General features: G+C 37.8%; 1 protein-coding gene across 1 annotated transcript in view; it reads right to left on the reverse strand.

The window, feature by feature from the left end:
• Positions 1 to 372: 372 nt before the first annotated feature.
• Positions 373 to 12584, reverse strand: part of RalGPS (Ral GEF with PH domain and SH3 binding motif) — a 66321-nt gene continuing 54109 nt past the window's right edge. Inside the window, exons 4-6 of the mRNA XM_073990312.1 lie at positions 9295 to 9746; positions 9017 to 9226; positions 373 to 2424 (exon numbers count right to left, since the gene is read on the reverse strand). Coding sequence (XP_073846413.1) covers positions 1740 to 2424; positions 9017 to 9226; positions 9295 to 9746 — 1347 coding nt within the window. The 3' untranslated portion in view covers positions 373 to 1739. The remainder of the gene's footprint in view (positions 2425 to 9016; positions 9227 to 9294; positions 9747 to 12584) is intronic.

Below are 12584 nucleotides of genomic sequence, written 5' to 3' on the forward strand. Positions count from 1 at the left end.
AACAAATTTCTTATATTTCCCAGTACAAAAGCATGTCTACCTCGGCATCAAACTTCTCATCTTTACATCTTCATCCTACCTGTACTTCACCATCATCTCTATCCTATCATCCTCATCTCACTGTACCGCATCAACATCCTCACATCTTTAAATCTTCAACCATAACCTACACAGGATGAACACAATGGACCAACGGTCTCCGAGTGAAGCAGTCACCTATACTACTAGATGGCTTTAAGGATTCGCAGCCTAACCTAACCTCCATACATAAATCATGTCAATATAAATAGATTTTCATCAGTTAAGATATTCCATTCCTCAAAGAAGGAGGAAGAGTGTAGTACTTAGTTTGTTGTCCCTAAGAAAAAACACTTTTATTTAATTTTATATAGTTTTTTTAATTTTTATTTTATTTTTCGTAGGAAAAAACTCCATATTTTACACGGAAGCATTTTCCTTAATTCTTTTATGTTTCATGCATTTTTCTGAGTGTGAGAACTTATTTAAGAGAACATTTGATTTTGATTTTCAATTCGATTCGTGTGAGTTTAGCATCTTAAAATGTGTTTAGGTTATAATAATGGCATTGGTGATAGTGTGAGTGGTGTTGCAAGTAAGACATAACCTAAACTTATTAATAAAAGAATGTATAAAAAAATATATAACTTAAATACAATGCAAAGAGTGAGAGACAAGTTTATAAATATGGGTTTATGTGTATGGATGGTGTATGTATCCTAGAATAAACCAACTTAAATAAAAATAAAGTTTATATTGGTGTTTTTTTTTCTTTACATTTATAGAATTAATACTAATCGAAAAATTCGTTGAGTTGTTGGATTTTTTGTTTATACATTTATAAATTACAGCTAATATGAAAAAAGATAAAGAAAATAAAAATACAGTTAATATTACATAGTATTTAACAAATTTCTAGTTCTAAACATTAGATGTGTGTGTAAATATGTATAAAGTATGTGTTTTCAGTATTTTGTTCATTTCGTGTATTGTGTTCTTTTTAATTATTACTGTCAGTCTTAGAAATTAAATATTGTTGATTTTGTTCTATATATGCTTGCATTTTGTTTAGGAGCAATTTAAGATACATAAATAACAGGGTGCTACAAGAAAGTCTAGACTATATTTAAACTTTTGAAAGGTAGATTACATATATACATACAGGAAAACATTTTAACTTTCAGTATACAAACGTTCACCATTGCTTTTAAAAGTTGGATTGTTCGAAGTTTTTATAAATGTTACTGTTTAAAAGCACCCAATAAAATCTACATTCTCAGTTGTAGCACCTTGTAATCTTAGAGTATTTTTAGTGAGATGGGAAACTGGAAAATTGTTTTATTAATTTTTCCACATATTTTATTATTTTCCCTTATGTTTTTCTTCTTTTTGGCATAAAGCTTATACAGTAATTGTAGGTGAGTAGGATGTATGGTGGTTGCAAATATCATGTTTGTTTTTTTGCTCTAAGCGCTATCAAAATCCTATATCCAAATTCATAGTATAGTATACCCTCTCTCCATGAAACATAACTACTTAAATTAACAACATAACATATAGTACCACAAAATATATAAATATTATTTTCTTTTGGCCGGATAGATTTTCCATTTAAGTAGTTTACATTATGTATCGCTTCTTCTCGCCTTCTCCTTTAGTAGTACACTTCAAACAATTAAATTGTCTCTTAGTTATTAATTTATTGCTTGCTTCGAAGAACATTATTCGAAAGACATTAAATTAACGGGTACCGATTTTTGTGTCTTATTATTTTGCTGCAGAGCTATTTTACAAATTGTACTACACCACAGCTGTGTCGCCTGTGGACTATCGGTACGAAATTTGTATATAGTGCCCAAAGCCCGATGATATAACTCAAATGTATTTTTATGTTTTGGATTTATGACCACCTGGGCATACCATCCTTCCAAGGGACAAACCTTACAGGGTTCCCTTTTGAAATCGCTGCGATCACTGCCCTTAAATGATTTGGGTGGAAAGTAGACCAAAGAGTTGGCCCATATTTGTATATAATAACGCTGCCAAGAGGCCACAGCTGGTTTACGTCCTTCCTTTTGCACAGTTTTACGTCTGACACAACCCTGGAGCGTATTACCAGCGCCCTCTTCATCTGTGGGTATTTGTAGACTGCTTACTTCATGCAAATGGCAATTTAACATATCGCCAATGGAATTATCACCCAAATGTATTGATCCATTGGGTGTGGCAACACCACCAGCACCACCGCTACCACCGCCAAGACCACAATGAGGTGACTCCAATACCGAATCATCCAATAAATGGCGTGGTTGTATATGCAAATCATGATGATGATAGGTAATACCATTTGCCAATGTATTATTCATAACCTCGTTATTGCTCGACGCATTGGACTTGCCAAAAATACTGAAAAGACAAAGAAAAAAGGAAAATATTTTAAAATTTTATTTTGGAAAAAACAAATTTCTAATGCTAGGCCTTTTTTAATACACAGCATGGCAAGCAAATCGAGGATAAAATAGACGAATTAAAATTTACACATAAAAGCTGCAGGCAAAGTCCGAAATTCTATAAAAAACTGAGATAAATACTTCCTATTATTACAAGATGTTTATAGCGAAACAACAATTTAATGATACTATAAAGTGAAAACTAATGAAAAGAAATTAATAACGTCGGGCCAATAGTGGTTCAGGAATCGATTTTCCTGGCCAAAACCCAATTTTTTCGTCACCGATTGTAATTTCTATATGGAATTCGTAAGTAAACAAAAGCCAGTAAACAGGAAGCCAAAAAATAGGTCAAAATAGTGAAAGGCGTGTGGGCGTGGCGTGTTCTAAAGACGACAGTTTTTCCATAATTTTAGAAAATACGTAATTTTTACTAATTTCTGGAGAAAAATAGCTAATTCTCGGAAACTAAAGCAGATATTGGGTCTCATGCATAAAACGTGAGCTTGAGCTCGAACTCGATTTTTTGAGTAAAAGGTGCTTGTCGTATGCATAATAAAATTTGATGTATTTGCTTTTACTCACTGCTCACGTTTGATCTCTTCTTGCTCAGTTTGAACTTAGAAGTTGAAGTTAGATGAGATTGTTCTCATTTTCATATGCATAAAAACAATGTTTTGCTTACTTTTGTGAGCTCTTGCTTAAATTTTGTGGAGCATGCCTTTTAGTTGACTCGCGTGCACTAAAAGGGAATCATGGCTGAATATTTTGTACCACAAATAAATAAAAAATGTTATCAAAAGCGTAAGACAAATTTAGCAAGTGAGGATAAAAAATTATACAGGTTTGTAATCTTAATTATTATTTTTTATATAACTAATAATAAAATGATAAATACATAGATTTCATGGTAGTAGCATTTGCTGGTTAGCGAATTATTTTTTTGAGGAGTCAGAAGAAAGTCGTGGTGGTACCTGCAGCAACATTGATAAAATTCGACTCTATTTAAGATTCTGTGCAGATTCTGGATTCCAAAATGGTATAGCCACAGATATTGGGGCCCATCAATCAACTGTGTCGCGAACAATTGCGGAAGTTGCAAAACTTATATCTGCCAAAGCAAGCGAATGGATAAAATTCCCGAAAGATGCAGATCAAATAAAAGATTGTCAAAGGAAATGGCAGGCAATGACGACTTGTTTGAACTTCAATAACAATTAGAGGTTTGATCTCAATTTACTCAAGTAATTGCAATTGGTTTGAACTCATTTTTATGCATACGAAATTGAGCAAAAGCTGTTGCTGTTCGATCTAACTCAACTTACGAGCAATTGCTTACTTGACTCAACTCATCGCTTTTACTCGTTTTTATGCATGAGACCCATTGTGTTCATTGTTTTTTTAGGTAGGTAGGATTTTTGCCTTTAAGAAACGTTTTAATAAATTACCGAAACGTAGTGGGTTATTTTATTTTTCCTCAGGTAGTACATTTTAGTGAAATTCAAACTTAAGTGGAATAATCTGAAACAAGGTATAGTATATACAGGAAGATGCTCGAGTGTCCTCTTTCAGGCCATATATACTTTCGTACCCACCCCGTTCCGTCCATTTAACACTTTATGAAATTCATTGAAATTACATGCGTAAAATGTGTGTTTTCCATACCGTTTGCCATAATAAATGCAGTTTTTTGCACAAATCTACATTTATTTAGTATATGAGTTTTTATCTGATTAATATGAGTTTTATAAAACCCAAAGAGTATTTTTTTTAATTTTTGAACAAATATAAAATGTTTGATATTTTTTTTAAATTAGCTTAACATTTTAGTTTTTTTTATTTATATAGCATATTTATTGGAATTTCACAATTTCTAGTATATAGGAAGATATAAAAAAAACACACAAAAAACTTATATTTTGATGAAAAAGTAGTAAAAAACTCAAAAGTTTAGCTTTGACTAGATTTCCTCTGAACCTACTTGACTCAATTTGACCGTTCTTTACTCTCCGGAAAGCTGATTGTGTTATCTATCGGAGAAAAAAATATTATGAAAGTATCACTATCCGTTCAAACGGTAAAGAATTTTGGCCGAAAAAAACGATTCTAAACCACCATGCGGCCACACCTATAACAACCAAATCCACTTTAAATGTTATGGCTACAATAAGGCCGACCATAGGGCCCAAATTAAATAACACATAACCAATATATGGAACCTATGAGGAAGATTACATTCGACCGAATTTAAAGTCTTTACCCTTGCCAAATCAAAACCGGCCTTCACACGGCCACGTTCCCAGATCGTTGTTGTTGTAGTTGTTACAACAGTATATAATATGTTCGTAAGTTCGTTTTTCCGCTTAATCTGGCTCTGGGTCTATCTGCAATTTTAGGAATTTTGCTGCTTCGATGGGTTGTTACCTACATCTCAGCTATTGATGTTAGTTGAGTAGGTTTGGCAGGCAGTTGAAAAGCTGCAATGTGTCATGCGGGCCTGTGTAGCATGCTGGGTAGAAGTTTTGCATGTTGTAATCAATTATTGCCCTATTGGAATTTAGACGACTGCGCCATCCCGAGCGTAGTTAGTTGAAGCAAAACTACTCTGGTCTGTCGTGGCAGCTGACGCTCCTCCGCTGGGATAGATGGGTTATGTTCTTCGAGGACCGTATTCACGAGATAGTTATTTATGGCATCTGTGGCTGCATCTTTCTGAATGCTATTGCAATGCTTGATAGGCTTGCCGATTTAGGGGTCTCTCTTTTAACATTGGACCTCTCTTTCTAGATCATGAAGATCCCATTTTACAGGGTTAGCGGTTCTATCCATCATATGGTGTTTAGGTTGGCTCTCACGGTAACACCCGAGCAATTACTGCAACGAAAGCATGTCATTTGAAAACATGAAGCAGTCCTGAGGGGGCATCTGACAGGTTTAAATATGTTTCCATCGCGTTGCGCTTATAAATGCGGCCACACTGGCGCCGCATATCTTATGTATGTGGCCAACAAGGTTTATCTATCAGCACCCCAAGTGCTACCGGCTAGGGACTTGAGGACCTTGTTTCTACATCTCAGCTTGTCGCAGATAACTGTGGCATGGGCATACGACATGAACACGCTGTCGAATCTGACGAATAGAATTGTTTGTGGTGGTCGCATGGGCGGACGACATGAACGTACTGTCGAATGTGGTGGTCGGAATTCTGCTACCATCGACAATTACATTCAACTCTGTGCTCACCTCTGCATACCATGTGCAGTGCATATTCCTCACGTGGAAAAAGTGTGGTAAGATCAGTCTAATAGGAGTTCAGCCTTTCACAAATAACATTAGAGAAGGTACCCGACGACAATATCGTGCAATCATCCATCCGTGTGCGTTATGGGGGGTTATCATGAACGGCAATTCCCCGTGAATTTTTTCACTTTCTTCCTTAAGTTGCAACGGCGGAAAGACAAAACTCACGGGGAAATTTCATTCATTAACCCCAGTCAAAGCCCCAAGGGGGTGAATTCAGCAGTCCAAGCCCCCATCTTGGGGAGTTGCATGTTTCACTTTACGAGGCTTCTTGGACTTATTTTTCCTAAATTCCATGTACGACTGGCGGCCACACATATAATTGATTTCATAAGTCAAGCGCCATCTTCACTGTTCTATCAGAAGGCTTGCTCTGGTTGAATCCTCGACTAACATGTGTGTAGATGGCGTGCAGCGCTGTTGTTGTGTTCTGCTTATGGAACCCTTTCTGATGATCCGCAACTGGATAACTATTCCTGACGCTGCGGATTGCCGGTGACATCATTTGTCAGACCAGGCTATTTTGATAGGCTAGTTTTGATAGGGGCGTCCTCATTGACCATGCCAAACGTTAATCGGCTCACCCAGCACTATACAGCTGTGGTCGTTTCCGAGGACCGAATGCCACAACTCATGATGAGCATTAAAGTCCCCCTAGATCGACGGTTATGGCCTTCCAATAGCGAACTAATATTGAGCCTATATCCTGGAGTACGGCTATTTATCGGCGGGATGTATACGTTAAGCAACTTTATCTCGGCAGTACCACACCTGACTGCTTCCCCATAAATTTCATGTACGGGTCATTAGAACCAGGCTCAATCAAGGTAGATATGTCTGAATTGAACAGACTGGTCCAATAGGAAAGCTAATCCCCCACCTCCACTCCTTACAATGCCGTAAGTTGATGTTGTTATTGAGATCATGATATTCTTCCGACTCATAAAATGCACTATTTTCTCGATCTTACCTCTGAGTCCATTGCAATTAAATTGCAAAAATGGTGCATTTTCAGGGATTGGAACAACAACGGCTGTAAATTCTGCTGCTGTTGGGGGGAGTGAGGGTGAGTCTGATGACGAGGACGACTCACTGGAGGCTGTGTTCACGCAACATGCAGCAACATTGTCCCACTTGTCGTGGTCCCTCGCATAGACAAGTCCAGAACAACATATGAGATGCACTCAAACTTTTTTGGGGGAGGTACCCGAAATATTGGACCGATATGGTCTATCTTCGAACTTGATCTACGTTTGGACAAAATATCAGAAGAACCAAATTATGGACCAAATCGATTGATCCATTTCAGAGTTATAGTGCGCTCCAGCCTGCCAATCGGACAGACAGACGGACGAACATGGCTCGACCGACTCCAAATTGTCTGAAACGGATTTCGTCCATACATATTTGGGGACTAAAATCGTTATTTCGATGAGACACGTGTTCATTGTATCAAACTGTATACGGGGGCTGCTCGATAAATTTCTGGTCTAGGCAACACTGCTTAATGGCCGGGCGCCATTTGACATTTTTTGGAAAGTTTGACAGTTTTAGTACTCTGGACAGTTCTTCTCGTACAGATAATATTTTAGCGATTTTTTTTATTAATTCTTGGAATGGTTTTGAGAGGGCGATACAGAATACCACATGTTATACCAAACTTCCAATGGGAGCCACTTGTATGGGAAGGTGTGACAAAAATATTTCTAATCGTGGGATCGATCTGATTTTTTCAGTAAATGCTTAAAATAAGTAAAAAATACTTTTGCCAAAAAATCATCAATATGGTCCAATTTTTCTATAGCCGCCAATAGGGGTACCACCCGATTTCAGGTATTTTGAAGTTTATATCTACATTTTCGGCCCGAAATGACTGTAATTTGGTATTTGGGGTAATCAGAAACCTTCTGCACCAAAAATTATGGCCATAGTACCTCCGGATTTCAGGTATTTTCAAGTTTATATCTACATTTTCGGCCCGAATTGGTTATAATTTGCTATTTGTAGTTCTTGGTAAAAAAACGTATCCGCCTGATATTGTGGAAAGGAAAGGCAACAAATTACTTCATTTGACGTCAGAATATTTCATGATGGGGGTATAATGTTCGGTCCGGCCGAACTTAACATTTTTGCTTGTTTTTCATATTATATGGAGTATCATATATCAAATATATACAAATGTAAAAAATACAATCAAAAGTATATCCACGACGACAGGTATCTCAAACCAATGTAGTAAGACTATCCAATCGAAAGTCAACCTAAGGGATAAGACAAGATATATGTGATGAAACGGTGAATCAATTCCGTTATTACTCATTCAGAATAATACCAAACCTAAACCAAAGCATATTATAAATAATTTACACACATAAGTAGAAAAAAAGGATACAAGCAATTGTTTACACCACTAATTAGGATACGTCAATGTTAAAGTATCAAATGGATAAGCGTAAAGCAGTAGAAAATATATAAATAAAATAACATTTGTAAAATATGCCGCAAATCAAAACCACAAAGCATGACGATGATGATTATATGAACAAGTGAAGCTTAGCATGGACAATTAAATGCTAAAGCCGTGGACAATTACAATTAAGTAAACAAAAGAAAAAGGGTGGAAAATAAAAGAAAATTAAGACAACTCACCGACACTGGCAACAAGAACAACAGGGACAACGTAAATGCTTTGCAGCGGCGGTGGTATTGATAACAATGCCAGATTTTGTTAGCATTATTAGTGAACAATGGCATTTATGTGAGAAATTTCGCGGCAAACTTGTGCTACGAAACCTATTTTAGTATTTAAAGAAAATTTGTTTGTGGTTGTTGTAGTAAAATTATGTGTGAGTAAATGTTAAAACAAAAAAAAAAACAGAAAAACAAACAATCAGCAAAAGGAAAGCACAGTAACAAATTATTGCGACATCAAAAAAGAAATCATATTAAGGAAGGTAATAAAGTTGAGCAATTTTTAGAAATTTCATGTACGAATTTTTGGTGATGATGGTCATAGTAGTTTTTGTTGTTTGGCGATTAAAAGACGGTACCAATGATGTTTGAAGTATTGATGGCAAGTGGTCGTTGTTGTGTGACATGACGTGGCATAAGAATAAGATGGAGGATAGCACGGTTTGTTTTTTGTTTGGTAATTTGAATAGAAAATGAAAAGAATTACAAATCAATGAAATTCATAAAGGAGAACATTAGAAGAAACTTAACAAAAAGTAATTGAAAAGAAAACTTACTTGGTACCCAAACTACGGCATTTGCGATGTCCGGGTATAAATTTAACTGCAGAGGAACTTGGTAAACGTACAGAGCCTGCTGTCTTGGCAGGTGAGAGATTTAGGCAAGCCAATGCTGGTGTCACAACATCCACATTAAACGATTCCTTAGAGCTACAAGAAGAAGAGCTGGGAGCCAATGGTGAAATCGGTTCAAGTTTTAAGGATTTTCTAAAAATAAACAAAAATTTTTTTTTCGTTTTCCTTTTTCATAAACATTTGCCACTGTTACTACTCACTTATATTGTTCTTCCTCAAAAATATTTTGCAATTCTTCTATGTAACGTATCGATGTTAAATATTTCTGTGTAGACTCGATCGGCTGTATATTACTATAATTCGATTCTTGATAATTCGATATAACACGTAGTATATTATTCATACGATTTCTTCGTTGTTCCGGTTCAATGCCATTCTTTTGCGGATATGCCAAATCGATGTAGATTAAATCGGTCAGAAATAAACCCAAATAGGGTATACATGGTAAACGTAAACTTTCCAAATAGGCTCGCAAATTTTCCCAATTATTTTGATCACTAAAAATATCACTTAAACGTTCATAGCTCTGTTTATCCTTTTTAGCTAAATAGGCCCATGTTTTCTTTAGCCGATATATACTAGCACTCTGCATGGCCGAAATAATGGCAAACAAGGAATGAAGATTATTGAGTTCGTGGAGTTTTTTGGCAACCTGTTGAAGGAAAAGAATTTGGATTTAGTAAAAAAGAAATAAAAAAGCAAGTAAAAATAGTATCAGTTGGCTTTGGTGTGAGTGAATTGAAACTTTCATTTATGGACAGATCGAATACCGGCTACAAAACTAAAACCCTTTTCCCCAAAAATTAAGTATTTAGGGGGTTTTCAGAATTTTGTGGTCCTTTTTGGACATTTAAACTTGCGGACAAAATTTTGGATTTGGATTTAAGCTCAAGAGTGTTACTTACGGAAGAGGTATTTCGAGGAATGAGCAGACATAGTCCATTTTGAAAGTGGATATTATTTTGGGAGTCATTCCTTTCGATAGATATCGCTCCTACTACATATGGTGGCCCTAGGGGATGTCTACAGTTTTAAGCTAAGTAAGTATGGACTTACCCCTCAGAAAATTTGTACCTTCGTAATAGAGACCTCGAGCACAACCTATTTCAAAAAAAAAAATCAAAACTATTCGAGAGAAGGTGATAAACTGAAATTTTGTGTGGGAGGTACCCTAAGGAGTGGATGGATATAGTCTATATTCAAACCTGATTTATCTTAGAACTATATCTAAGTTTGGACAAAATATTACGACGGTTTTGAACCGAATCGGTTGATCTTGACATCATCTTTTAGTCATCAGTGCATACCAATTGAGGTAATATCTACGGCAACTGTATGGTCTGAAATTCAAGTGGTGTCAAACGGATGAGTATTCCGGATGAGCCTTAAGAACTGCAACTACTCATTACTTCTGCTTTTGTTTCATTATTTTTTGGGATGTTACTATGGGAGTCATCTTTACTATCATTACTAGAAAGGTGGCTGCTTCGATGGGATGTAGCCACAAAGCTACTGGAGTTAGTTGAGTAGGTTTGGCAGGGCAGTTGAAAATGTGCAGTGCATCGTGCGCGCCTTTGCCGCATGCTGGGCAGATGTTATGCATGGTGTCATAGATCGGTGCCCTATAGGAATTTAGTCGGCTGCACCCTCGCGAGCCTAGTTGAGCCAAAACTACTCTGGTTTGTCGTGACAGCTGGCGCTCTTCAGTTGCGATAGATGGGGGATCAGGTAACACACGAGGAAGTAGTACTGCAACGAAATCATATCATTGTGTTGCTGAAAGAATCTTTGTCTCCTAATGTACACGGTCCACAGACCGACCTATCGCGTTATATGTGGTCAACAAGATTTCCTTAACAGCACCCCAAGTGCTGTCGGCTAGGGACTTGAGAACATTGTTCCTACATCTCAGCTTGTCGCAAATAGCTGTGTCATGCACGGACGATCTAAACATGTTGTCGAATGTGACCCCTAGAATCTTGGGGTAGTTGGTGGTCGGAATTCTGCTACTATCGACCATGACATTTAACTCAGTGCTCCCCTCTGCAGTCCATGTGGTAAACAGAGTGTCCGTAGATTTAGTGGCGAATATTTGCATATTCCTCGCATGGAAAAAGCAGGTAAGGTCAAATATGAGTTCAGCCTTTCACAAATGACATCAGTGATAGTGACTCCTGACGCCAAGATCGTACAATCATCCGCATACGTTACGATCTCAATGCCGTCCGGAGGGGGTAGAATACATGTAGAGAAGTAGAGGTTAAACAGTTCCGGAGATATCCCCCATCTAGAGGAACTGCCCGTTTCACTCTACGGGGCTTCGACTTTTTATTCCTGAATTCCACGTACGACTAGCGTCCAAATTTATAATTGATTCCTCAACGTTTCCAATATGACCTGAGGGTAGTCTGTTCGATGTCTTCAAACATCTTGGTGCAACCTGTTCTATAACAGGGCATGCTCTGGTTGACCTCTCGACTAATATATGTGGAGATGGCGTGCAGCCCTATTATCGTACTGCGCTGCTTACGGAAACCCATTTTAATGATCGGAAACTGGATAGCTATTTCTAAAGCTGAGGAGGATTAAAGTCTCAAGGGTCTTTGCTAAGGGCGACAAAAGCGAAATCGGTTTGTACGATTCACCTTTAACCGTTGCCCACAATTCACTTATTCCGGTTCCAATGTTGCAACTCTTCAGATGATTTAACCACTTGTTTCTGCTTATGTTATCTTCCAGACCACATCCAGAAACGACGGGTTACAACTCCACGGCAGCGGGTTCTTTCGTACCATATTGATACGAAACGATCGTGTTTCGGCCAGAGGCTGCCAACCCAGCATCAAATCTATGCTTCTACGTAGGTTTCCGTGCTGCTACAACAACAACTGGTTGCCAAGTGACGTCATTTGTCAGACCAGGTGGTACGATGGTTATTCCTGGCGAACACTCTGCGTTAATTCTGGTAGGGGTGTTCTAATTGACTGTGCAAAACGTAGAGCTATCAATCTGCTATTAAGCCTATAACCTGCAGCTATTTATCGGCGAACACCAGCAAACACCACCTCGGCAATTTCGCCCCTGACTGCTACCTCCCTACATTCCATGTACGGTTCATTAGAGCCAGGCTCAAGCGAGATAGGTCTGTATTGAACAGTCCATTGCAATTAAATTGTAAACACGACGATTTTTCAGGGATTGGAGAAGTAACGGCTGGTGTTAAGAGTCGCTTATTCTAATGACGACGAGGCGACTCACTGGGGGCTGTGTTCACGCAGAATGCAGCAACAAACTCCCTGTCGTTGTCCAGGAGTCACAAACAATACGTGAGATGCACCCACTCCCCACATCTCACCGAAGGTTGAGTGTGGTGGATGCGGATGTCACAAGCTGAGCACATCCATATTGGTACTGGGGTTCCAACGTCCCTGCAGGGACCAAACGAATCCGTAGCAGGCATTCCGGGATATTCTGCTCGCAACACAGAAAA

The sequence above is a fragment of the Musca autumnalis genome, unplaced genomic scaffold (genome assembly GCF_047663935.1).
Source record: "Musca autumnalis isolate F117 unplaced genomic scaffold, ASM4766393v1 scaffold_5, whole genome shotgun sequence".
NCBI lineage: Eukaryota > Metazoa > Arthropoda > Insecta > Diptera > Muscidae > Musca > Musca autumnalis.